Source organism: Ursus arctos, unplaced genomic scaffold, assembly GCF_023065955.2.
Source record: "Ursus arctos isolate Adak ecotype North America unplaced genomic scaffold, UrsArc2.0 scaffold_24, whole genome shotgun sequence".
In the NCBI taxonomy this organism is placed as follows: Eukaryota; Metazoa; Chordata; class Mammalia; order Carnivora; family Ursidae; genus Ursus; species Ursus arctos.
This window is the reverse complement of record NW_026622919.1, coordinates 1,146,128-1,172,413: the sequence shown is the minus strand read 5'-3', so window position 1 is coordinate 1,172,413 and position 26,286 is coordinate 1,146,128. Positions and strand designations below refer to the sequence as shown.

The window sequence follows — 26,286 nt, the reverse complement described above, 5'->3', positions numbered from 1 at the left end:
GAGAGGGCTCAGTGGGACACTCAGGTCACACTGAGCATTGCACTGGTGCCTGGACCCTGGACCATGAGGCCGGACTATGAGGGTGTCCCTAGAGCTGCAGCTACCCTGAGCCTTTCCCGTTTCCCTCCATATGCATGCAGGTGTCTGTGTTTTCCAGTACGTGGGTATGCGAGAGGTGAGGTGAGACAGCACCCACGCAGGAGGGTAGTCGGATCCCACGCGCCCCTCCCTCCCGACCTTCCACAGACTACCACTGCGGCGGGCTGGAATCGCGAACAAGTTCTGGCTCAGGGAACAGCCGCTGGTTACAGCGAGCCCAGCACCGAGCGTGTGGACGCTGGTCCCAGGCTTTCACCGAATGCACTCTCTCTGGTCTGGAGCCTGTGGCCGGCCTTTACCCTGAGCCGGTCCCTGACCTTCACACCACCCCCCAGGGCCGAAGGCGGAGGTGACCACTGGGGACTGAGGGACAGCAGGCAGGAAAGGGGGGGCAGCTGGGCGGGCGCTGGAGCCGGGGGTGAAGGGCAAGCGAGGCCCAGGCCGGCGAGGCGCGGTGGCCCGGCGGGGACCCGGAGCCCAGGCCTCGCGAGCTCGCGGCCCGCAGCCACGCGGCTCTCGTTGGGATGTCCGCGCCCGGCCACGCGAGCCACTGGCGCTCTGCGGATCCGCAAACGCGTGGGGGCGGGGCCCGGGCCGGGGGCGGGGTCCGGACGCCGGGGCGGGCCCGGAAGCGCGCGCGAGCTCCGCCCCCAGGCCCCGCCCCGCCCCCGCGTGGCTGTGCGGCCCGGCTGTTAGAGAGAAGGTGGTTTGACGCCGAGCCGGCGGCGGCGGGTCACGTGAGCGGAAGATGGCGGCCCCGGCTGGCGGCGGTGGCTCCGCGGTGTCGGTGCTGGCCCCGAACGGGCGGCGCCACACGGTGAAGGTGACGCCGAGCACCGTGCTGCTGCAGGTGCGGCGGCGGCGACGGCGGCGGCCGGGCGAGCGGCGGCGGCCGGGCGGGCTGCGGTGGGGGCGCGGCGCCGAGTCCGCGCCTGCGGTTGGCTCCGGAGGGCCACGGGGGCGGGACCTGAGGGGGTGGGGCCCTCGGCGGCCAATGAGCGGTCTCCTGGTACGGCGGGCCCGCCCCCTTCCCGCGCCGGGCTCCTGGCTCAGGGACTCCGTGGGTCCCTATGGGGCTGGGGTCGGGCTGGCGGGAGTCGGGGGGCGGCACCTCCTTCCTCCTTACGGAGTCCACGGCAGAGCCCCGAGCCGTGTTCCCGTCCCGGGGCGTCCTCCGGCCGGGTGTCCCCCGGGTGTGCGGCCTTGGCGCCTGGAAACTGATTTGCTGAGTCACGCGCTGCACTTTCTCCGGGACAGCTGTTGCATGAGAAAGGCTTCTCGAGCCCCGCTGTCCAGGGGCGGGTGCGCGTACCGGGAGGGTACGCCGGGGTGTGCCGGGAGGCGCCCCCAGGGTGGGGCGGTGGCGGACTGAGCAGTGTGCTCGCCGGGCCCAGAAGCGGGGAGCCGTCTGTGCCGGCGGCTCGTGGAGAGGACGGTGAAGCCCTACAGGCGGTGGGGCCCGAGTTTGAACTCTGTTCCCAAAGCGTGTAGCAAGAGGTCTGTGGTGGTGGGCTGTCCCGCAGGCCGGCGACAGACGAGGCAGGCCCAGTGAGGAGAGGCAGGGCGAGGAGGAGGTGCAGGCGAGGTGTGTGGATCTGCCGAGTGGACAGTCCATCGTGGGGTCTGTACTAAGCTCTGTCTGGCAAAGCCAGTTAGTTCATCGAGAGATGGACTGTGTGCCTGCCAACCCAGCCACCAGGCCGGACCCAGTGGCTCACAGGCCTGTCGTCTGACTCCTAGGTTCTGGAGGACACATGCCGGCGACAGGACTTCAACCCCAGCGAATACGATCTGAAGTGAGTTTGCTCGGGTCCAAGTCCGTCCACGCCTCCCCAGTGCCCTGCCTGGGGGCTGGAGCCCACACGCTCATTTTCTCAGAGAAACCCAAAATCAAGGCGTGGGCAGGGCCACACTCCCTGCGAGACTGTAGGCGAGAAGCCTCCCTTATCTCTCCCAGCTTCTGGTGGCTCCCGGGCTCCTTGGCTTGTGGCTGCCCTCAGCCTCTGCCTCCTCCTCATGTGGCCTTCTTCCTCTGTGTTGTGTGTCTTTTCCTCTTCTGTTTCCTATAAGGACACTTGTCATTGGATTTAGGGGCCCACCCCAATCCAGGATGACCTCATCTCGAGATCCCTAACTCAGTTATATCTGCAAGGTCCTTATTTTCAAGTAAGGTCACATTCCTGGGCTCTGGGGGTTAGGATGTGGCTGTGTCTTTTTAGGGGTCTCTGCAGAGGGTTTTTGTGCATTTGGTTGTGTTAAGTTCCTGGTGGGGCTCTCAGGGCAAGAGGAAGTTGCATGGGTCTCTTGTGTGGGCATTTTTCTAGAGAGAGGGCTTCCACCGTATTCACAAGTGGTCTTAAACAACAAAAGGGTCAGAACCCCGTCTTGGTAGGGTATGGCTTTCTGTCCCACCTGAGGAGTTTTTCACCTTAGCAGCATGTCTTAATGGTACGGCTGTCTTCACATCAGGGACAGAGAGGAGCCTGTGGTGCGGGAGACTGCTTTCTTGGGCCTTGCCCCTGCTGCTGAGAATCCCAGGGCTGTGCTCCATGCTGGCTGTCCCCTGGCATGCTGTTACAGAGCCCTGTGCTTTTTTTGTCCCCCCCCCCCCCAAACACACACACCTGCCAGAAGCAATTTGGAACTTTCCGAGCAGAGCTAGGTGCATACCTGTCAGTCACCCCTGAGTGTGTGTTTATTTTCTGAGCCTGTATTTCAGCCTGTTGCTGCTTTACATGGGGGAGGGGGGAGGGCAGTCCCTTGGTCTGCCTCAGAGGGTGACCCGTTTCTGGTTTCTCCCTCTCTTTCTGTCCTTGTATGCACAAAGCTGAGTCAGTGCCCATTTCTCTTTCCATTGGAAGACCCACTGCAGACAGGGACCCGCTCTGTCCCTGCAAGCTTGCAGACTGTACCTCTGTTCCTGCAGCCTTGGGGGCACTGGCTGGGGAGTTGCTGCATGGACATGTACATCACCTGGCTTGTCCCCTGCTCCTAGCACGGCTGTGCCGGGCACTGTATGGAAGCTGGACTGTGTTAGGGTCTGCAGGCAGCCCATGAGCTGTGGCCTGTTTTGCAGGTTTCAGAGGAACGTGCTTGACCTCTCTCTCCAGTGGAGATTTGCCAATCTGCCCAACAATGCCAAGCTGGAGATGGTGCCCATCTCCCGGATCCGCCAGGGGCCCGAGAACACGGTAGGTGGCTCTCAGGGAGTGGCCAGCGGTACAGTTTCTGGCTTCAGGCTGTTGGGGCTGCAGGATGTGTCGGCATGCTGAGCAGAGGGGACGGTCTGTTGCAGCTGTCAGAGGAGCGTGAGGGTAAATGGAGGGCAGTGTGCTGGGCACGGCCCGTGTCCCCACACCCGCGCTGCTGTTCGGGGCTCAGCTGTGGATTGGAAATGGGCCTTTTCAGTCTTTGCTCTGAGTTTGTACTTGTTCTGTGTCTGGCAGCAGCACTTGCCCAGCCTGATGACTCTAGTCGCCAAGCGGTTGGAGCCTGGAGCGTTCTGTGGCATGTCGAGCAGCCTAGTTTTGGAAGGAGGACCGTGGCCCAGGGCCTCAGGCTTCACCCCTGGACCATGGCCCGAGTCTCTGACCACGGCCTGCAGCTTTCTATCAGATCAGTAACTTTTAGGTTCTGAGGTTGAGCGGCCGACCCCACGGTTATCGTGGGTGGAGACCACCACAGTGCCGGTAGCCCACTTCTGTGTGTCTGTGTGGGTCCTGCAGACACCGCAGGGAGGGCGGCCTCCGTCCCTGTCAAGAGGTGAGGAAGCTCGGGCCCCGAGGACGTCAGTTAGCTCTCTGGAGCCCACCAGGACTCGGGCGGTGGGGACCGGCCCCAGCATCCTTCTTTTCCTTTATGCCTGTGGTTGTCCAGCTTTCGAGTGGAAGGAACTCTGACTTCCCTTGGATTGGTGAGGTTGCTAGGGTCGAAGGGAGATTCTCTTACCCCTGCACACAGAGCACTCCCCCTTTGTGATTGGGATTCAGTGCAGATGCGCACTTGACCGCGTGTCTGGCCAGAGCGGCAGTGTAGTGGGACTGGGGACCCAGCACTTGGCTGTGACAGGTGGGGCTGAGGGAGGTGCTCGCAGGTGTCAGACACACGCTCGCCTCCGGGCTCTGTGCACGCATGCCCTAGTGTGTCTGTCACTCGGCAGAGGGACCAGAGAGGAATTTCTTTTCTTTTGGATTATAGACCCAAGTCCCTCCTCCCGGATGTAGTTGTTAGCCACAAAGCTGCAAGAGCAGGTCGTTTGTGAAGAAAGCTCAGCAGACATAGCACACTGCTAACTGCTGCTACCTGACGGGTTAACCCCCAGGACGGTAACTTACAAGACAGCGGCAAACAGACATTTGCAGAGTGTTCAGGGGGCCGTGCTCACCCCCAGGAGCCAGCTTCCCACGTGCCCACAGATCCCAGGAGCCCCGAAGGACAGGGCTCTCTTCCCTGTGGTCTGAGACTCGGATGTGGGTCCAGGGTGGGACAGCTGCTTTTCTTCCTAACCTGGTTTTGTTGTTTTTTTTTTTTTTTTTTAAGATTTTATTTATTTATTTGACACAAAGAGAGAGACAGCCAGCGAGAGAGGGAACACAAGCGGGGGAGTGGGAGAGGGAGAAGCAGGCTTCCCAGTGGAGCAGGGACCCCGATGCGGGGCTCGATCCCAGGACTCTATGATCACGCCCTGAGCTGAAGGCAGACGCTTAACGACTGAGCACCCAGGCGCCCCCCTAACCTGGTTTCCTATGCCTGCACCCCCAGGTTCGCATTGCTCTGCAGCTGGATGATGGCTCTAGGTTGCAAGACACTTTCTGCTCGGGCCAGACGCTCTGGGAGCTTCTCAGCCATTTTGCACAGACCAGGTGAGCGTTGGCGAGCAGGTTCTGGGCCCTGCCCCGCTGTGTAGAGAGGATGCTGCTGGGTCAGTGGGGCTGGTCCAGAGCCACAGCCCTGAGGTTTGCTGTGGCCCGAGGCCATGGCTTTTGGGCTCTGCGATCCTGGTGAGAGGACTGGTTTGAGACGAGGCCGCTTGTTCATTAGCTGCCCCCAGCAGGTGCTGGCTTCCCACAGCTCATCTTTTTTACTGGGTTTCCTGTCCTGACAGTGGGGCCGTGTCTCCTGGAAGGGCAGAGCCGTGTTTCTATCATTATGGGGGTCTCGGTGAGCAGTGGGGGGAACGGGGCCCTGGGCTCCTTCCGTGGACCAATGCTTTAGGTATAAAACTTCCTTATTGTGAAAACAGGTCACGTTTAAAAAGAAAATCTTAATGGTGTTTAACGTGTCAGTTTCTGTCTGGTAGTTAATGGTTTAAATATTAATCCTGAGGGCGTCAGAATGGCAGCGCTTTTCTTTTCGGTCTGTCATTTTGGCACGGAAGTCTTCATCCAGTTGTGAAAGTCTTGGCCCGCGGACTGGAAGGGACCGTGGGAGGGTGTGGTGGTCACTGGGTGGCTCTGGGCTGCTAGTCTGCTGTCTGTGGGCCTCCCAAGGGTGATGTGAGAGTGGGGTGAGTGACTGTGTCTCCAGTCCTGAGAACAGGCCCTGCCCTGAGGTTTGTCTTTGTGGAAGAGGGGACTCCGGGTAGGGCCCTCCTGCCTCGCCATAGGACATCTGACCGGGTCTGATCGTGGTGCCCACGGCCCCTGCTGCCCCAGCAGCCGACTCCTGCCCTCCCACCTGAATTGTCCTGTTGGGGGTTCCTCTTCCCGTTTCTGATGTGCTGGTCCCTTTAATGAGTGGCTGTTGGGGCTGCTGTGCCAAGACCAGGTGGCTCCCTTCTGCTCCCCCGTGCCTGGGCCCTGGCAGCCAGGGCTGCCTCTCCTTTAGCCAGCCTCTGCTTCCTCCTCTGGCGCCCCCAGGGAGGACGTGGAAGCCCCCGCTTTGGTGGTCGTCAGCAGTGGTGGCCTCCCTGTGCTGCTGGTGGTGCCTGTCGTCTGACCTGGGCTTCCCTCCCGTCAGCTGGGTGAGGCCGGGCTTCTGTTACCCTCATTTTCGGAAGAAGGATAGGACAGCCGGAGGAGGAGGTGCTCCTCGAAGCTCAGGCTCCAGGGCTGTGAGTGCCTGCCCTCAGCGGCTGGGTCTGTTTGTCCTTCTTTCGTCTGGGCCTGTCAGGCCAGGTGGGGCTGCAGTAGGCAGCCAGGGCCTGGCCTCCCCGAGCTCCCCGAGCTCCCCGAGCTCCCCGAGCCAGGCACAGGAGCTGATTGGCAGGTGTACAGAGCTACAAGACGATGTCACAGAGAAGGGATGGCACCCTGGGAGGCCATGGGGCAACATTTTCTGGGTGGCGGGGGAGGTCTCGGCTGTACCAAGATCTGGGAAGGAGCCTTCTGGGCCAAGGGGACAGCAAGTGCAAAGGCCTTGCAGCGGAAACGAGAAGCAGGAAGAATTTACGGAGTACAGTGTGTCATTCGTCTTCCTCCGAAAAGGTGGCTAGACCGACACTGAAGGATTTCATGAAGATACAACTCAGAGCCCAGGCAGTGGCCGCACCGGATCTGGGTGGGGTGGGCGATGGCTGGGCAAGGAGGCAAGAGGGGGAAGATGGGTGATAGATAAGGCGTAAGCAGGCAGGAGGCCTTAGTTCCCCTCAGGCTTGGTGCTGCTGGCCCTGGAGATGGTTTTCTGGGGACGGTGAGCCTCAGGGCTCTCTGGACTGGGGGTGCTGTTTCAAGAACGGGGGGGATTACGTGAGCATGAACCCCCCGCCGCCCCCGGGGCTTCCACAGGCAAGTGAGCAGGACAGCAGGTCCTCAGACCTGTGAACTTCAGCACACACGACTGGGCTTGTGGCACTTGACCCACAGCTGTGGCTGACTGATCCCTGCCCCACCGTGAAGCGCCGGGGCTGGGGTTGAAGGGTCTGTTCCTGACGCTCAGAAACATGGCAGGCCCGCAGAAGGGCCTTGGGCTGTCAGCCACAGCACCGGGAAGGTGGCTGACCAGTGCCTTCAAAAACTGTAGGAGAAGTGTTTATTCTAGAATTATCTATTTGTCAAAGTATCAGAGGTGAGGATGGAACAAAGCCATTCTATGCCTGGAAAGTCACACGTTTACCCCTTGCCTGTGCTCTGAGGAAGCTGCAGAGACGGGTCCACCAAAGGGCAGGCAGGGTCCACCAGGAGGAGCTGGATGGGAATGCAGGCCAGGAGTCCTGCCTGGGGGAGGGAACATACCAGGCCCCTGCTCTCGAAGCTGGGCCTGGCTGGTGAGATGAGCCTGGAGGCAGGGCATTGGCCGCCGTGCTGTGAGGACGCCCTCTCCCTCCAGAGGGGGCACCAGTAGGTACAAGTAGAAATGAAATGAGCCGCACTGGAAACTGAAATCCTAAAGGAATCCGTGTCCCCTGTGTCGACGCGCAGGACCTGGTCCCTGGTCAGTCGGGGGACAGAGCTAGATGTGGAAACGGTTGAGGAGCCTCTCAGGAGGGGCCTTTCCGGACCGGCCAGCTGGGGAAACTGCTGACGGAGTGTCGGGAACCGAACGGGGTGGAGACAAACCCTGGGAGAAGCTGGCTTGCACCAGGAGGGGCTGGGCAGCTGTGGTTGGCCACGGGGCGTCCACAAACGTGCCGGCGTGGAATTTACGTCCTCTCTGCGTGGCTCTCTCTAGACGCGTCCTCCCAGCGCCTGTCTGCAGCTTTGCGGCTGTGGTGTGCGGATACGGTCTCAGCCGTGCCGCCGGCTCCAGGCAGTTGGGGGCTGCCCCGTAGAGAGCGGGAGCAGGCTGGCCGGCTGCCTGTCTGGGCTCCCAGTCCCCGCCGACGGTGCATTCTAGGGGGAGAATGCAAGGTCAGCAGATAGGCCCTGTGCTGAGTTTCATCTCAAAGGTTGTGCGCCTTTTCGTGGGAGCTGGTGTTCACCAACCACACAGTGGGATTCCTGCGAGGAAGGGCAGGTGGCGTCTTCGGCCCTGGGTCACGGCTGATGAGCTGGTGATGCGCACTGGGGCCATGCGGGGGCGGCCCGCCACCGTAGGGACACTGCAGATGTGGACACGTGCGTGGCCAGATGGATCCTCACGGGGGGACGACACACCCTGACCCACAGCGGCTCCCGTGCTGGGGGGGGGCTGGCAGCTCTGAATTCCAAGTCCGCGCAGAGTGGGATAAGCAGGAAGCTGGTTTTTCTGATGCGTTCAGGAAGCGTCTGAGAGCAGCGGGGGTGCTGTGCTTGGCAGGGAGCCGTCAGAGGGGAGCACGGCCTCCCGGGCCCACCGTTGGGCAGGTGGCGGCTCCTTTGCACGGTGGCCCTGCCCTGACCACCAGCATCTGGATCAACTAAGTGGCCACTGGACATGCCGCCTGTGCCCCACGTGTGGGCCACAGAGGTAATTCGGACCTTTGGGTAGCCACATCAAAAGAACAGTGAGAACAGGTGCAATTAATTTTAGGATTATGATTGACTTGACTCAGTGTGTCCAAAACGTTAGGCTTTGAAAATGTGATTAACAGGAAAATGAGATATTTTTACATTCTTTGTTGGATGGAGGGCTTTGAAATCTGGCGTGTCTCACCCTTGGAGCGGCCTCCCTGTGGGCTGCAGCCGTGCACGTGCTTAGCGCCCACATGGGGCTGGGAGCCGCAGATGGTGCTGGCCTCCACGTGGACTCTCAGCTGTCTGCTGCAGGGAGGGCCGCTGGGAGAGGGGCTCTGGGCCTGCGACTCCCGGGCTAGGCTCTTCCTTGGTGCTCGGGGTCCCGGCTTCGCGGCCGAGCCCGCGCTGTCTCAGCGCCATCCATCTCACTGGGACGAAACAGGGCTTCGGACGTCCCTGGGAAGGGCAGGCTGTCCGCGTGCTTCCCTCAGGGTGTGTGACCCTGGGGCACAGTGGGCTGCAGAGCGGGCTGCCTGTGAGCTTGGGGACCAGCCCATGGTCACGCTGAGGAGGGTGTTCACTCAGAGTTCTTGGCCACCGTGCCCCATCTTTCCTTGGGAAGGAAAGGAAACTTCCCTCTTGAAACTGCCCCTGCTCAGTCCTCCCTGGAGGAGGGGACCCTGTGGCTCCCTCCAGTCGTAACCTCATCTCTGTGTTGGGGTACGTGTCGCCTGGCCCCTCGGGCTGGGCCTCCCGGTGGCAGCTGAGACTGAAGCCGCAGCTCTGTTGCTTGGGTTGGTTTCTGTTCCGGGGTGGGGACTCAGAGGCACCAGGCTTGTGTAGGCAGCACCTGTGTTTGTAGCGGCCTGTCCTGGCCGGGCCCAGATAGGTGAGGTAAATAGAACGGTCTCCAGATACCTGGCTTGCCCCCCCGGCACACGGCCCTGCCGGGAGCTGGCCCCAGGTGGACGGACGTCTCACGCCTGTGGGGGCGGCACGTTTGTGGTGAGGGAAGAGCATCCGGAAAGCCGACAGCAGCAGCACCTCGGCCCTGCCCGGCGTCCCCACTGGCCTCGGGCCTGACCAGAGGAGCAGGTCTGCTGGCATCATCCTGCCGGTTTGGGGCGACGTCTGACGAGGGGCGGGCGGGCACCCACGGAGGCTCCGCAGGAGGCCCGGCCTTGAGTGACGCCTGCGGCTCAGCCTGGGCCATGGGAGCAGGTCGGGTCACAGGGGTCGTCCTCAGGAGGCCCTTGGCCCAGCTTCCTCCAAGAGTCTTGGGGCTTTGGTGAGGTCTCCGTTGCAGGGAGCTCTGGCCGGCTGAAGCTCTGGACCACCCCCAGTCCGCTGTTCTTGGAGGGAGAGCTCTGCTCATTGGCTGGGAAGGTCTGGAAGCCATTGCGGGCACCCCTCCCCTGGCTTGTTTACAGGCCTTCCCTCAGATCCCCACACAGGGAATCTGATCCCTCTGGAGGAGACGCACATCAAAGCCGGGCTGGCGTTTGATGTCCAGGGGCCTGGAGGGCACCGAGGCAGGCAGGCCTTCCCGGGCGCTGCTCTGCTCGTCTGCTCGTCTGCTCGTCTGTAGGTGTGTGGTCTGTGGTCCCCATCACGGTATCAGGTGCCCAGAGAAGGACTTGGAGAAAGCACGCCCGGCCAGAGGTCCTGAGAGCGCACAGAGGGCCACTCGAGCGTGGTGGCTGTCAGCTCAGCCAGCGTGTGCTCAGCTAGCTCTCTGAGTCTAGGTGGTTCCAGGACCCCCCTCTTTCTCTCTGGCCCCAGGATCTTGTCTGCTGGACACATCTCCCTTGACTGAGGTTCCTTCACTTCCCTCTGTCTGGTCTTCAGTAGAAGAGTGTAGGGCCGGGGACCCCTTTTGGGGTCCTCTCTTTTCCTGAGGCCTGGGCTCAGGGGGTCTTGGTGGGCGCTCCCACGCTCCGCTGTGCCCGCAAGGTCATGCCTTCCATGGCCAGCCCGCTGCATGGCTCTGGTCGCGGCGGGCGGCCTTGTCTGGGGGGCAGCTGCTTCGTAGGCGTGGGTGTGAGGAGAGCACGGGGTGAGCTCCACGGGGGGATGTTAGCCGACGGGCCCCCCCACCTTCCTGTGGGGGTGTTGGGAGGCAACAGGGCTGCCCCTCCTCCACGGGTCCCGGTAGCTAGCTCTGGATTGTGGGTCTCCACTCTGGGCAGCACGCAAAAGCAAGCCCTGCAAGCAAATGGGCGGGGCGGGGGAATACCATGCCGAACCGAGCCAGAGGACTGGGTTCCCGGGTCCCCGGGGGTGGGGTGGGGGAGGGGCCCCGGCAGCCGCTTGTCCAGGATATCTGTGTGCGGCTGGAGGCCCTGCTGCTTCTGGTCACCAGCTCAGCTCTGAGCATTCTGGTCCCAGCCCCGTCTGCGTGTTAAGCTGCGAGTCCTGATGGGGCAGCGCCGCGTGGCTTGACGTCACTCCAGGCCTCCCGCTCAGGTGGGTCCTGCCCCTCAGGTCCGCCCTGCTTGGAGGAGGGGGACCGGATGCGGCCCTCCAGGTGTGGTCTCGAATGGGCGTTTCCGGGGGCTGATGTTACAGTGACGTGTTAGGAAACACGGGTGATCGTCCCCTCCCTGTGGCACCCGCAGTTGAAGGGCTTCAAGGCCAGGGTCAGCCGGCCTGCACCCTGTGACCTCCACGGTCAGCACAGGGCCACGGATCAGGGGTTGGGGTCAGGTTGTGTGGGCGTGTATGGGAGCAGGTGTGTGTGCGAGCGTGTGTGTACCCGGTCTCCTCCCTGTCCAGCTGCGCTTCCGGGGGGCTCTTCCCTTGCGTCTCGGGGTCCTGCTTATGAGGCGAGCATGACCTCCAGGAGAAGAGGGAAGGTGCTATGGCCCGTGGTGACCTGGATGACGGTGTTGAGGCGTGGGGACATCCGGTCTGTGTGGTGTCTCCGGATGATGGGGACACGTCTTTGTGGAGCATCCGTGGTGTTTCCTGTCCGTCTGCCCCCGCGTTGCCCTGGTGCCCGGCCTGTGTGAGCGTACTGCCTGCCACGCCAACGCCCATGTCTGCCACAGCCTTTACTTTGACTTCCTGGTGACGCTGATTTCAGCCGCTGTTGGGAGCCCTGTGCTGCTCGACCGTGTGGACGTGCTGCCCGAGGGGCATCACCGCTGTCCTCATGCATCACGGCCCGTCTTGCCCCGGGTGCAGGCTGCAGGCCGACATGCCCCCGTGCGGCTCGGGTCTTCAGGAAGACCAGTGCTCTCTGCCCCCGGCACAGCCCCAGTGGGGTGCGGGGTGTCCTGTGCTTGTGGCCTCATGGACCCAGCCTGTCCCCCCGGAGTCCGCGTAATGGATGCCTGCCCCGAGCTGCTCCTGGCGCTGCAGCGGTCAGCAGTGCTCTTGGGGGATGGCTTCAGATAGAAGCCTCGATCCCAGGGCTCCGGGCTTCTTTCTCATGGTTGACCCCCGCTCTTGACCGTGAGCCCAGGCACATCTGGGAGGTGGCTGGTGCCGCTCTGAGCCGCGAGGCTGGGAAACACCAAGCCCTTTGGGCAGGTGGCTCCCCGCCAGTGGCTGGCCGCTGCCTCCTGGTGGCCCTGAGATGGCTAGGGTGGGCCTGGCCCCGCTGTCCTGCCAGGCCGCCCTGGGGGTGCTCTCTGAGGGCACCCGCAGCGGCCTGTGAGGTTTCCTTGCCCCCCGCAGGGAGTGCCTGGAGCGGCCGTGCGAGGCGAGCCCGGTCTGTGTGTACATGAGGGACGAGGTAGGTGAGCGGCCCGGCCCCGCCCGCCTGGCCCGCGCCCCACCGCCCGCCCCCAAGTCACCACACGGCCCGGCCCCGCTTTCCAATCTGGAAAATTCACTCTCTCAGACCCGCCTTCAAAGCAGCGGCGGGGAGACCGCCTCTGAAAGCGTGATGTGTTTCATGGAAAAAAGCAGAGTGCCGGCTCCGTTGGCGCTAACCACGGGCTGCCCGGGCTGCTCCCCAAACCTCCTCGACGCCCTGTTTGTTTTCCCAGCGTCTCTCAAAGCCTGAGAGGCACAAAAGTGGTTTCATTTTAATAAATATTTGCTTTTTGCTCATGTTTTGATCTTTTTCAAAACCGAGTGCAGCACGGTGCGGGCGTCGCCTGTCCCCACCCGCCCGCCCGTGATGGGGACCCTCCTGGCGCTGGGTCCCCTATCTCACAGGGACTTTTTGTTTTGACCCTGGCCAAGTGCCCTTCCCTGGCCCTGGGTGGCCACTGTCCCCAAGGGGCCCTGGTGTGGACGGGACCTGCCCATCTATTTATCCCTGCTCGAGGTTCGCCGACACAGGGCTGTGAGGGGCAGGGGTCCCAGGGCTGTTGGTGGGGGGGACCTGGCGGGACACCTCTTCCCCCAGAGGAGACAGACGCTGGGCCTGGGGCACGTGGGCCTGGATCGAGGCCATCGTGGTCAGGTCAGCCCACAGAGGTGGTCAGCGGGCCAGATGTGACTAACTCGGTCCTGAGCCGTGCCCGCCCAGGCCGTGAGTGGAGTGGGGGAGGTGGCTGCAGACCAGCCAACAAATGCTCGGGTGCAGGTTGGGGTGCGGGAAGCAGGACCCGAGCCTGTTAGGAGCCGGTGTCCACCCCGGGGGCCAGCGGTGACCGTGCTCAGGCCGAGGGAGCCAGCGTGAGGTGCCCTTGTCCGGGGCGGCCGGGTGGGGGAATGCTGTCCACGAGGGGTCAGCCGTGTGTCCTGTTCCCTCCTCACAGGTGGCTGGCAGAGCCTCCTTGCAGGCCACGACGCTCAAGTCCCTAGGCCTCACGGGGGGCAGTGCCATCATCAGGTGGGGGAACCTCGGACTCATGTTGCGTGGGGAAACGGGGTCTGAAGGGAAACAGGGAAGAGTGACAGAGGAAATGTGCCCCACCGTGGCCTTCTCCCCTCGATCAGGGGCCCTAGCCTGCCCAGGGGCCTGTGCCACGGTGGCTGGCTGGTGGGGCAGGGGCTGGCAGCACCTTTGGGGGGCTGCGGTTGGTGTGGTCGTTGCCAGAGGAGGGGCCGTGAGACCCAGGCAGGGGGGCACTCTGTTGGGGTCACTCGCCTTCTGCATCCGCACCCTCAGGTTTGCCATGAAGCCATGCAGCTCTGCTGGGGTCTCCCGGAGCAAAGCCCCAGGAAGCCCAACCTCCTCCCTGTCGGCCGACCAGGCAGCCGGCAGCCCTCTGCTTCCACTGGACTCCGCAGGGCTCAGCCAGGGGGACGTGAGCCATCAGGATGAAGCCGGCATCTCCGGGGCCAGCCGTGTGGACGCTCAAGCCAAGCAGATCTCCAAGGAGCCTGCCCCCGCCCCCTTTGTTCCTTTCTCAGGTGGGGGGCAGCGCCTGGGGGGCTCCTCCGGGTTGGCCAAGTCTCTGATGTCGCCCTCAGTCAAATTGCCCAAGTCCTTCTCCAGCCCCGGAGGCCCCTCCAAGCCGAAGAAGTCGAAGCCTGGCCAGGAGCCCCGGCCAGAGCCAGAGCCGGTAAGGAGTGGGCTGGGTGTGGGGGGGTCCTTCCTCCTGAGCGCAGGTAGCCTGGGGATGTGGCAGGTGGGTGGGTGCGTGTTCATCTTCTCTGGGAAGTGATTGTTTTGTCTTAATTTCATTGAGGCATCGTTTGAGACGTAGTGTGATGGGTTTTGATGAACTCATGTGTCCCTGTGAGCACAATCACAGCCAGGAGGGCCCACCTGTGTCTGTGTGGGCTCTGAGCGCCCCTGTCCCAGGCAGTGCCTCGGAGCTGTCGCCCTCCACCCTTGTGCCTGGGCCAGCCTGTTGACCAGCTTTTGACTCGAAGGTCGCTTTGGCATCGCTTGTCCCGTGCTGTCCGTATTCCTGAGCTGAGGTCCCTGCATCTGGTTGGCGGTCTCCTGCGGCTAGCTAGTGGGTGTGCAGGTCAGGCCGCTTTCCTTCAGTTCATTCAGCTGGTGAGGTTTTGGGTAGACCCCCCCCCCCCCCCGCCATCGCGCCATCCTTGCATTCCAGGGAGCAATCCGGTTTGGGTGACGTACGTCCTCTAACAGCCTCACTGTAAGTCGGAGGGAACGGTTCAGTTGCGCGTTGTGCGTCTGTAGTTCACGAGGAAAGCAGCCTGTCTTGGTGCGGGGGCACGCCCACTTGCATCCCGTCTATCTCAGGTCCTTGCTTCCAGGTTGCACGTCTGGGGAGGGTGGAGGGTCGGGGCACCTGCGGGGGCGGTGGGTGGGGAAGGCCCGGCCGTGGACAGCCTGCGTGCTGTCAGAGGGGCGGGGCGGTGGGTGGGGAAGGCCCGCCGTGGACAGCCTGCGTGCTGTCAGAGGGGCGGGGCGGTGGGTGGGGAAGGCGGCGGGGGGGCTGAGCCAGTCCCGAGCCTCATGACCGTCCGTCCTGGGGAGGTGGTGGTGGTGGTGTCCTGGCCCCCATGCTGGTGTGTGGCCCGTGTCAGAAACTCAGCCGCAGTTCCCACTGTCCTGGCTTCTGTGACCTGGGCCCAGAATCAGTGGCCGAAAGCAGGCCTGCGTGCTGGGGTGAGCCCATCCTGGGGGTGTGACTCCATCCGGGCCTGCTCTTCCTGGGAATTCCTGTATTTGGGGCCTGGGCCCCAGGGCCAGGGCTGGCTGTCCCTTCTCCCACCCTGAAGGCACTGAGGACTCAGGGCATGTGGCTTGTGGGCCATTGGCTCCTGCTGGCCCGGGCAGGCCCTGGCTCTCTGGATCTCTTGGCAAGCTGCCTACAGCCCCGTGGACATTTGGGGAGGGTCTGGGCTTGTGCTGTCTCATAGGTGGTTGCTATCTGGGCATAGGATCCCAGTGCCTCCCCGGGCTCTGAACCTGGGCCCCCGGGCAGGAGGGGTCCCAGGGAGGGGCCGCCTGGCCGCCAGCAGCGTGTGCCTTTGATCTGGGCGCCCCAGCAGCTGGTTGATTGTGGAGCGTCCCCCGCCCGCCTGCCTGCCTGCCTCGTGCCTCTTGTCACTAACAGCCCCACACCCGGAGGGCTCGCCGGCCACATGGTGTCTGCTTTGTGTCCCTTTTCAGCCCTGGGGGGGAGGGAAGAAGGGAACAAAAACGGAACTTTTGGGGGAACTTCAAAGGTACACTTTGGTAATCAAAAGGAGTTTCCAAGTTTCCCATTAATGTTTCGCCTGTGTGTGGTTTTGGGTTTAAATAAAGAGTCAGAAGAGACAGGATAAAATACAGGCAGGTCCTCGGCTGAGAACTGGGATGGTTTACAGACCCAGGCGGCTCTTGCCTTTGATGTCAAAACATTAATTATTAGAAGGTAGTTTTACTGGCCATCAGAGCCGGGTGCGGGGAGAGGCTGGGGCTGCCCGGCGGCCCCTGGCCTGCCCTTTGAAGTCCTTCCGTCGGCCCAGGAGGCCACCCTGCAGCCCTGTGCGCTCTGTGCGCGGCTGGGCCGCAATCCCAGCAGGCACCACCCCCCCCAAGCCGGTATGGGGGTCTCTGATCAAAGGCCCCGATGCCCGGAGTGGGGCAGGTGGCTGACGGCAGTGCCCCCTGCCTGCCCCTCACCCTGCAGGGCTTGGCCTTAGACACAGGCCTGGGACCTCCTTGGTGCTTCTATCTCAAGGCAGGTGTCAGCCTGGCCTCTGGCCATCCCTGCTCCCTGGTTTGCGAGCAGGTTTAGAGCACATGGGGCCAGGGCCTGGGGGTCAGAGCAGATTGTGAGCGGTGCCCCTTGCTGCCCTCCTCCTCTCGTCCTGGGGCACCTCTCATAACATCCTTCCATGAGCATGCCCTGCTGTCCCCCATGTGTGGGCTCAGGGCACGCTTCAAACTGGCCCTTGTCATATGTGGTCCGTGTTTATGGCTGCCCCCAGGCTCCAGCAGCCCAAGAGGCACAGCCGTGGCCTTGATCGGAATGCCACCAAGGCCGGGTGGCAGATAGGTCGTGGCTCGGAAGGTGCTGGTTGAGTCACATGGCAGGTGCCCTCCAGCTGTCTCTGCCCCGGCCGGATTTGGGGGAGACGTGCCCAGCCTGCACACCGTAGTGGAGAATGAGCACGTGGGGTGCGTTGGATGCCCAGAGCTGGCCAGGCAGGGCCAGGCGGCCTTGTGTCGGTGGGGCCTGGAGGGCTTTGTCTTCAGGCCCCCGCCCTGATTGGACCCAAGGGCTCTCTGGGGCTGTTCCCACCACGTGGGTGTCCTCCCCTCCGTGGCTTGCTGACCTCATGCTGTGTGTCTCTCTGGGCTCCTCAGGGCAGTTGCCAGGCCTGTGAGTGAGGAGGCCCCGTGCCACACCTCGCACTTGCTGATTTCAGTACTTTGTGGAGCTCACGTGTCTCGTCCACGCCGCGGGCGTGTGGGGGCCTCAGCTTCGCCCTGTGCTGTGCTCAGCTCCCCCGTTCTCCCGTTTCCTCTGCTCGGTGTTCTCGGTAGTTCGCGGGACCCGGCCTGGCCTCGCCCTCTGGCTCAGCCCTGCGGAGGGCGCCGGGCGCCGGCCCTGTGAGTAAGTAGGAGGGTTTGGCCTGCGGCCCTCGCGTCCTGATTCATTTAAGCTCCAAGCCTCAAGGGGAAACGCTTCACATTCCCTCTGACCAAAGACCATTGTCAGAGGACAGTCTGGGCTGGGAGCGGGGGAGAAAAACAAGAGCCCTCACAGGAAAGCTGGAAAATCTGGGGTTGAGGTCACCCCCAAATCGTTTTTACATTTTTTTCTCTGTGTGTCATCACGTCCCGGAAAATTACTGTCAAGAAAATGAACCCTTAGCAGCGGTGAGGCCACTTCCGACAGGAGGGGACCCGGGTGCCCGCTGGATGCTTGGCCACTCGCGAGGCTGCTGCAGGCTGGTGTCGGCCCAGCGCCCGGCCTGCTTGGCCTTCCTGACCCTCCACACCGGTGCCAAGCTTTGCCTTCGGCCGCACCAAGCCTGGTGTGGGGCCAAGGGCAGTCAAGACCCCACAGCCTCCTCTGCGGTTTCCCTCCCGTGTCCCATCGTGGCGAAACAGGGCATCTTCCGCCGGCTGGCCACAGCCGGTGCTCGGGGTCCGTGTCCCTATCTCTGAATGGGCTGTGTGTCTTCCAGCATCTGTCCAGCCTTGGCCCGTCATCACCCACAGAGGGTGCTCCTGCCCCTCTCATATGCCCCCGGGGCTCCTGGTCAGTGTTGCCCACTTTGCAGACAGCGTTATGACCGTTGACCTGTCCTGCTCACTCTCTGTCCACCTGTCCTCTGTTCCGCCATAGCTCTCCCTCACGGCTGCCGCCACATGTGCTCTCTTTCTCTGCGGATGCTGTGCTCTCCATCCAGAAACTTCTCCCTAAACCTGCCTAGGGCGGGAGCTGTGTGTAGGGACTGCCGGGACCAGGAACGGCGGGAGAAGGAACGGCAGAAGAGGGCGGGTTGCTGGCAGAGCGTGGGCATGAGCAGGACCAGGGCTCAGCCTGGCGGCTGCCTGGCTCTAACCTCCCCAGCTCCCTCCCCACCCCAGCCCCTCTTCTCTGCTGTGGAAATGCTCTCCTGGGGAAGGCCAAGCGGAGGTGTTTGAAGCTGCCTGCCTTCTTCCTCCATCATTGGGCAGTAGGGTGGTACTTCTAGCAGCCCAGCCGCGGACTTTGGTCTGTTCCTTTGGGACAGGGCCTGCCTGGGGCCAGGACATCAGGTGGTCTGACCCCGGGCTCTGCTGGTGGCTGTTTCCCAGCCCTCTGGTTCCTGCATGGGGCCCAGCTCTTGGCTTCTGTGTGACAGACAGGTTTCTGGAACAGAGTGAGACACAGGAGGAGAGAAGGAGTCAAAAGTAGATCCAAACCCAGAAGGATTTTGTCTGTTCTGTTTTCTGACCGAGAGTCCATGGCCCCTGAGCAGCGTGGAGACGGTGGGTCCTGTGTCCCCTGTTGTGGAAATGACCTGGGGAGCAGGCCGTGGGCCTTGGGGTCATCGGCACTGCTGGCAGCCTGCAGCCCTCTGGCCACCCCAGGCCGGGCCCTGGAAGTGCCCAAGAGGACCGCGAAAACCTAGTGGGCAGCACTCCCTGGGACTGGCTTCGCCAGCCAGGTCTGAGCGCTCAGACTCCGTGCAGTGCCAGGGACTGCACGCCACTGGCTGGCTGGGTTCTCAGGGCGACTCGTGCGCCCGCGGCCGGGTCCTCCAAGGTAGAGACCGTGACGGGGTGGCCTCAGCTGCGCGTTAGCCTGCGGGCTTCGTGCTTGAGTGCCCGGGGGCCTGGCACTCGTGAACACGGCCGTTCCCAGTCAGGCACATCCATGTCCTGCCCTCGCTCCCCCAACACCCCGCCCCAGGCGCCCAGGCCAGCTCTTGGCCTTTCTGGAATGCAGGCGCCGTGGCTGTGGGGGGCAGCCTGGCGCCTGGCATCTTGTCATAAAAAGCTCTGGTGTAGACTGCCCGCAGTAGTGCAGGAGCCTTGTGGCTTCGAAGGGGCAGCCCCCAGGGGCCTCTGCCGGCCACCTACAGGCCCTGCTGCTGGAGCTTCAGCCAGCCCCTTGCGGCTGCTCTGCCCCCGTGCCTCCAGGTCCGAGGGGCTTCCTGACAAGAGCCCACCTCCCTTCACTGGGGGAGAGCTGCATTGTGAGGCCTGGTGCTGCTGGGCGCTCGCTGGACCGCAGGGACCTAAGCCCTGCCAGGGTGGGCGGTCCAGGCCTCGGGTGTGGCTGGGGAGTTAGCCCTGGAGACCCCAGCAGGTGTGTCATCCCCAGGGCAGTGAGTCTGCCTGCAGAGCAGGACGGGCTGTGGGGACGGCTGTAGGAGGGTCCACTGGGGAAGGACGCTCCCCGAGCCTGCTAGGCCCGCAGCCTGGTACAGAGAGGAGGAGGTGGACAGTGGAGGGCAGAGGGGGGCCTCTTGGGCCAGAACTTGCATATCTCGGTCAGGCCCAGCCCCACGGCAGCCATGGTGCCAAGAGGTGTCCCATCCCCTTGGTCGCGCGATTCACGCTGGCAATCGCGCCCCCCCCCCCCCGCCCCCGAGGCGCCTTGGGCCAAGCAAGCCCTGCCTCTCAATTTCCTTCATCCTCCTCGTCCTCATCACTGCCAATTAGGAGTGATGCTGTCCCTTTCTGCATCCCTGGGGGATGGTCAGAGGGTGGACTGGGGACAGCCAGGCCGTGGGGCTAGTGGCTGGCAGGTTTCTGCCAAACCTCTAATTTGGGGGCTGTTGCTTCCCCTGCCGTCTTGGGTAGCCCCTGACGTGGCCTCAACCAGGGTGCTGCTCTCCGAGTTTGCTCTCTGTTTGGGGGACCCTGATAATAGGCAGCTCCTTAGGCCTCTTAGTGGGAGACTCCCGTGGAGACAGGAAGTGAGCACAGGAGCTGCTGGTGAAGGCTGGCCCTGCCAGGCTGTCCCTCAGCCCACTCCCAAGCCCCCCAACAGCGAGGGTGCCTGGCTGGCCTGGCCTGGCTGCGCTGAGCCCTCTGGGCCCCGTGTCCTGCTGGGGAGTGAGGGTCTCTGTGTCTGTGTGGCTGAGCAGTATGCATGGAAGGAGGGTTTCCAGTCCTGGCCACCTGGCCCTGGCCATGGGCTGACGGGGGCAGCCAGTGAGGGTACAGGCTTGGCCTTGGGGGTCTGTGTGGCCTCTCCAGCTGTGAGGCCTGGGCGACCCAGCCCCCAGTCAGGAGCCTGGGCTCCGGGGGGCCTGTGTCAGCCGAGCCCTCTGCCCACCCAGCCAGTGGATCGGGACCCCGTGGTGTGCCACCCCGACCTGGAAGAGCTGCTTCAGGCCTGGCCTGCAGAGCTGCCGGACGAGTTCTTCGAAGTGACCGTGGATGATGTGAGGAGACGCTTGGCCCAGCTCAAGAGTGAGCGGTGGGTGTGCCCGTCAGCGTCCCTGTCGGCGTCTCCCTGCTCCCACGTTTTCAGTAGCACATCTCGGGGTACAGGGGTTTAGGCAGGGTACCCCCGTCCCATCTGGCCCTGTGTGGGGGAGCAGCCCACAGATCCCAGGGTGGGTGTGTGGGGGCCCCCACTTGGGTTGGCCACGGAGACCGCAGACCTTCACGCCCCAACCCACTGCCCCTGCAGGAAGCGCCTGGAGGAAGCACCCTTAGTGACCAAGGCTTTCAGGGAGGCTCAGATGAGGGAGAAGCTGGAGCGCTACCCTAAGGTAGGGAGACTGAGTGTGGCTCCTGCAACGAACGCAGGCCTCGTCCCGCGCCCCTGGCTGGGGTACCTGTGCTTCCCGCCAGGCCTGCGCAGCCATGGTTATCACCAGTGCGCCTGGTCTCATGACAGACACAGACGATGTGTTTTCACAAACGCGCCCGGCGATACTTGACCAGCCCCCCGTGTCCAGCAGGGCAGGGAGCAGGCCAGGGATGGCCGGGGCCGGGTGGTGTCTGGCCCTCTGCCCCAGCATCTTCTGGCCTGGGTCAGGGGGCCTGCCCATCGTGGGCCTAGGGGTACGGTGGGACCGGGCTTTGGCCATTCGTGCTGACACGTTGCCTCCTTGTGGCCCAGGTGGTCCTGAGGGTCCTGTTCCCTGACCGCTACATCCTGCAGGGTTTCTTCCGCCCTAACGAGACAGGTAAACAGCCCCGCGTGGGCGTCTGGAGTGGGGGGCTCTCTGAGCCCCTCCTGGCTTCTTTCTTCCCGACCACGGGACTGCGGCTGCCTGGCCTTTGGGGGTCACGGGTGTTCTGGGTTGTTGCCGTCTCTGTGGGGCAGGCCGTGAGCTTGCAGAGCATGTCGGGGGGTTGGGCACAGGGCTGGGGAGCCCAGGTGCTGGGTGCCCCCATGCGTCCACCTGTTCAGGGCACAGGTGAGACAGAGGAATGCCCAGAGGACGGGTAGGCCCAACACTCTCCCATCCCGGCCGCCCCCCCAACAGCAGGGGTCTCAGGCTTGTGGTGGCAGCCCAGAAGGAACGCGGCAGTGCCGTCAGTCCTGAATGAGGTCCTTCGTGATCTGTGCCCAAGACTACGAGGGCCTCCCTAGGGCAGAGCTCAGGATAGGATAGTGGGCAGGGTAAGAGGCAAAGGGAGGGACACTCCTGCAGCAGGGTGGGGGCCTAGCCAGGCCGAGCATCTCGGAAGACTGTGGAAGGAACAAGCTTGGATTTTTGCCCCTGGGGCCTTGATTTGGCCTGAGGGTGGGTGCGCTGTCCTGTACTAAGAGGCGGTAAGCTGCCCGGGGCGGCCCGGGCCTGTAGGGTAGCGGGGGTTTGTGCAGGGGTGGGCCCCAGCTTGTCCCATCCCAGAATGTGGCCAGCCCTGGAGTGGGTCTGGGGGGCCGCGCCGGTCCGCGGAGCTCTGCTTACCGGCCCCTGCTCCTGCAGTGGGGGATCTGCACGCCTTCGTGAGAAGCCACCTGGGGAACCCCGAGCTGCCCTTCTGCCTGTGTGAGTTCTCCTGGGCCTGCTGCACACAGCCGGGTGGCGTCCGGGCGTCAGGGACCCCCACCCCTCCCAGCTGGGGCTTGAAGCCGCTTTCCCCCTAGAAACATCGTGGTGGGCAGGTCCCAACCATGTGAGTCCTGCTGGTGTCTGAGGACAAGTCCACGGACCGTGGGAATTGGGAAGGGAGGTTGGCTTTTGCCCCACCTCAGCACCCCTGCACCCTCTGTGTGCAGCCTGGCTCCTCTCTCCCGGGCTCCTGGGACCTTCCGCCTCCAAGGGAGTCGGGCCCCTGGGCTGCACAGGGAACTGGGTGGGGCCCGGGCTCCCTGTGGGTCTGTCCGTCCCAGGCCCTAAGCCCCCTGCCAGGGTTTTTGTAGCAGCAGAGAGGTGGGCAGAGGGCTGTGAGCTGAGGGGGCTCCTTGGAAACACCCCAGCTGAGGCTGTGGGCCCTGGGCCTCCCCTTCCACCTCAGGCCTGTCTTCCCTGGGGATTGTGGGCAAGGGGTGGGGGGCAAGGTGCTTCCTGGCCCAGACAAGTTATCTCTTTGCAGTCATCACTCCTCCAAAAATCGTCCTGGATGACCCCACGCTGACCCTCTTTCAGGTACCGGCACTCTGGTGGGGTGCGGGGGGACGGGGGTACAGGTGCTGGAGGGTGTGCCTCGGTCGAAAGGATAATGATGCCTTGTAGCCGGGTGGCCCCAGGGGGCTGGGGGGCAGAACACCTCTGAAGCTGATGCTGGGGCTTTCCAGCCTGCTCCGCTTCCTGCCCCGGCGGGGAGGGGCCTACCCGGCTGGCTGCCAGCCTTCCTGAGCCAGACGGCCCGCAGGCCGCAAAGCGCCCTGCCTGGGGTCCGGGCGAGAGGGGCCCCCGGAGGCCTCACCTGCAGGTGTCTGGCTGCCTGCAGGGCCCTGGGGTGGCAGCTGGAGGCTAGTTTGGCCCCAGGCTCCAAGGGCTGCTGCTCGGCCTACTTCCCTCCCTCTGCCTTTTCCCCGGACCCCGAGGCCTCTGCCGGGAATGCGTGCTGCACCCCCCCACTAGCTGGTGTCTGCTTCTGCCCGACCCTCCCTGTGGCCCCCAGAGCTTGTGAAGGTGAGGCGCCCTGCCCTGCCGGGGCTACCTTCCAGATCCAGGAGGAATGTCCTGTCCCTTTGCCCCTGGGAGGGTAGCCTGGGGCCTCCCCAGCCCTCTGGCCTAATGGTTTCCTCTTCAAAGTCTTCTCAGATATTTTAATTAGTACCAGAGGCTGGGCCTTGTTAACTGGCTGGCGGGCCCTGCATAGGTCTGAGCGGGGCGAGGGGGTCTGCCTCCTGCCTGGGGCTGCCACCATTGTGGGGGTCATGGGGCAAGACCCCGCAGAGGCTGGAAGCTCACCAAGGAAAGGAGTCAGAGTGGGCAGGAGCAGGGCGCTGCCCCCCCCCGCCCCCCTGCCACGAGCTACCCCTTCTCAGCCCCTGGGAGCCCCAGAGGCACTGGGCCTCTTCCTCCATCCTGCCCTGCCTCCTTCCCTCCCTTCCTCGCTGGCCAGCCTTTTGATAAACATTGAATTTAGGAGATGCTTTGTGATGGAGGGGGACCAGTGCCCAGCCCCACCCCCCCCATTAGGAGCCCTGGGGTGCCGCCTGTCCTCCTGCCCGACCGGCCTGATTCCTGGGGACACTCTGCCCCTTGCTACCAGCAGCTGTCTCCCTTCATCTGTCAGCTCCGCCTGGAGCTGCAGGGGCCCCCGCGCGGGGTGGCGTCCCCGCCCGCCCGCGATCAGAGAGCTGGCAGGGCTCGGGGAAGGAAGCCTTCCTCCCTGTGTGGGTGAGCAGGCGTGGGCGCGGAAGCCGCCGGCTTTCATGTCCCTGGCAGGGCTGTTCTCTGGCTGCTGGCTGCCCGGGAGGCTGTCAGGGGGCCAGTCCTGAGCCCCAGAGAGTGACAGCTTGGGGTAGGTGTGAGGGACGGCGGCCCAGCTGCCCCTTTTGGCCACTGGACCAGGAAAGGGAGTGCTGGGGATGGTGGGACTGCGGACAAGGGTGTGGAGGGAGGTGGGGGTGCAGTTGGTGGGCACAGGCACCCCCGGTGCCTGTCAGGTCTGCTTCCTTCATTGCTGGTGCTGTCCTGAGCCTCAGGGACACCCCTGTCCTCGGCCTCATGAAGGGTCCAGGGGTCAGCCAGAGCAGGTCCTAAAGATGGCCACAATCTGCATAGATCTTCTCTGCCTGAACAGAGGGGTAGAGTCTCCTTCCTGGGGGTTACGGCGGCCTGCTGTGCTGCCACTCCCCCCTTGTTTGGGTGGAATCCCGAAGATGCCAGCAAGCGAGTGGGGTAGTTCTAGTGGGAGTCTGGGGTCCAGAGGAGGTGCCCCAAGGGCCCCGGAGGACTCCTGGCTGGTGAGAGGGGTCCTTCGAGGCTTGAAGCCCTGCAGCCCCCAGGCTGCCCTGCCAGGCGGAACATTCTGGTACTCTCTGAGAGTGGCTGTGGTGCCCGGAGGGTCAGCCAACCTGGGGCTCCCGGGGAGAGTCGGGCACTGTGGTCCCTGTGCCCCCTTCCTGCTCCCCGGCATCTGGTGCCTTCAGGGCCCTGGTGCAGGCAGTGCCTCTGAATGAGGCTTTGATCCCAGGATGGGGTGTGGGGTTTTCAGATCTGCCCTGTTCCCGGCCTTGGTCTCCATGCTCCTGGGCTTGGCCTTTGAAGCTTCCTCCAAGAGAGCGGAGCGGAAGGGTTCACCTGGTGGCTGCCCCTTCCACTGAGGGCAGAGGACGGGGACCCTCTGGCCAGCTTTAGGGCTTGCGGCCATGGTCCCCCTCAGGTGCAGAGGCGAGAGGGGTGGACTCTGGGGTCCCTGCCTGCAGCCTTGATTCTGCAGCTCAGTTTAGCCCCCTGCTGGGTGGGCCTCCAGGGCACATGAGGACCCATCCTTGACCCACATCTGAGCAGGAATCCTGCTTCCCCCGCTCCCGCCAGGGAAGGAGACTCAGGAGAGGCAGTTCCTGGCCTCGTGGGGTGGGGAGCGTGGTCCCCAGTGCAGCGGCAACACCGCCACCACCCTAATCCTCGTCCTGTGGGCGGAGCTTCATACCGCCTGGCCCTGGCTCTTCCCTACCACGTCACTACCAGGAGTGCAGTCAGGGAACTCCAGTGTGGGCTCTCGGGGTCTTGGGTAGCAAGCTCTCAAGGTTGCTGACCTGGGTAGCACCTCCCTGCCCAGGACTCTCAAAGCCCTGTGGCTCCAGGAGCCGCCCCACTCCCCACGCCTGGGCCTGGGCAGCCAAGGGGCCCTGAGCCTGCAGGCAGACCCTCGCTCTCTGTTCTTTGATCCGCACTGCCCGTTTTTCCTCTCTGTACCTCCCTGGCCCCCCTCCCCACGTTCTCTGTGCCCACTTTCATCTCTGACCTGTCGGCCTCTCGCAGTCTCTGCTGAGGGTGGGGGCTTGCAGGCCTGGCTCCCCTAGGAGCCGAGCAGGCAGGAGAAGAGGTCATTAGAAGCCAGCGTGCACACAGTACAGGAGCTTCCTGTTTATCTGGTGCTTGGGGCTGGCTCCTGGAGGGTCCCTTGTGGTCTCCCAGCCGCCCTGGCTTGCACTGGGATTGGTGCCAGAGGGTGGACTGGTAGAGCTGGGCTGGGGGCAGCTCATGGGGGCACTGCGCAGCAGACTGCACTTGCTGAAGGGACCTGGCTGGGGCTGTGACCCTCGTCCGTGGAGCCCTGCTCCCCGTGAGTGCCCCTAGCTTCACGTGCAGTCCACAAAGGCCACCACAAAAGTGGAGTGCAGCGCCCCCATCCATCCCATGTGTCCTTTGCCCATCCATGGTGCCCGCCTGGGGCCCTGAGCTGCCTCCTGTTCTCCCTATAGGCAGATCTCTTCCCTGCAGCCCTTGTGCACTTTGGAGCAGAGGAACCAACAGGTGGGTGGGGGCCCTTCTCTTTGCCCATGGTTGGCCGGCCCTGGGCCATGTCCTGGCTCATCATATACCCTAGAATAGCTGCTTCCAGTCTGGGGGGAGATCTCTGCCCGATACCCTAGTGCCAGGACAGCCACCTGCTGGGACCCCATCCCCTCTCAGAGCAGAGCAACAGTGGGCGGGGGGGTCCCCACCATGGCCTGAGGGTGGGCTCGGTGTCTCACAGGCCTCTTCCTGGAGCCTCGGCTGCTGGAACATACGGTCTCCCCATCTGCAGCTGATGTGCTGGTGGCCAGGTGAGTGCCGGCAGTGGGGAGGGAGAGCCCCTGCCAGAGTGCGTCAGCCATCCTGGACCCCGGCCTTCTGTCCGCAGGTGCATGTCCAGGGCTGCTGGAACCCCACCCCCGATGCCAGCCCCTGACCCTGCACCCCTTGAGTTGGAGCCAACTGCCGAGGCTGAGGCAGTGGGGCTCCCTGAACCCAGCACCGGGATGGCCCCGCCGGTCAGGAGGGATCTGGGCAAGGTGCCCAAGTGGCTGAAGCTGCCAGGTACCGTAGCAGGGCACAGCAGAGGGAGGGGCTGCCGACGCAGGGACCCTGAGGTCATCCTGGTGTTTGCATTGCAGCCAGCAAGAGGTGAGTGCCACCAGCCTGGATGTGCCCTCTCTGCCGGCCACAGGACCCCTCTCCACCCTGAGCAAGAATAAAGGTGTGAGCTGCTCGA

At 63.6% G+C, this 26,286-nt stretch overlaps 1 protein-coding gene across 11 annotated transcripts; it reads left to right on the top strand.

Moving 5' to 3' along the window:
• Positions 1-751: 751 nt before the first annotated feature.
• ASPSCR1 (ASPSCR1 tether for SLC2A4, UBX domain containing) lies at positions 752-26,286 on the top strand. 11 transcript variants are annotated; one of them, XM_057317979.1, is made up of 17 exons: positions 1,142-1,159; positions 1,840-1,895; positions 2,170-2,265; positions 3,176-3,290; positions 4,861-4,961; positions 12,093-12,150; positions 13,127-13,200; positions 13,480-13,876; positions 20,007-20,146; positions 20,363-20,444; positions 20,798-20,864; positions 21,615-21,677; positions 22,225-22,277; positions 25,514-25,565; positions 25,789-25,858; positions 25,936-26,111; positions 26,189-26,286. In XM_057317979.1, the coding sequence occupies exons 4-17, from the start codon at positions 3,249-3,251 to the stop codon at positions 26,200-26,202; spliced, it is 1,389 nt and encodes a 462-aa protein (XP_057173962.1). In that variant the 5' UTR covers positions 1,142-1,159; positions 1,840-1,895; positions 2,170-2,265; positions 3,176-3,248; the 3' UTR covers positions 26,203-26,286. The 11 variants fall into 11 exon arrangements, with proteins under 11 accessions (XP_026339645.1, XP_044234616.1, XP_057173957.1 ...); XM_057317975.1 differs by lacking the exon at positions 1,142-1,159 and adding an exon at positions 1,166-1,418; XM_057317978.1 differs by lacking the exon at positions 1,142-1,159 and adding an exon at positions 1,425-1,684.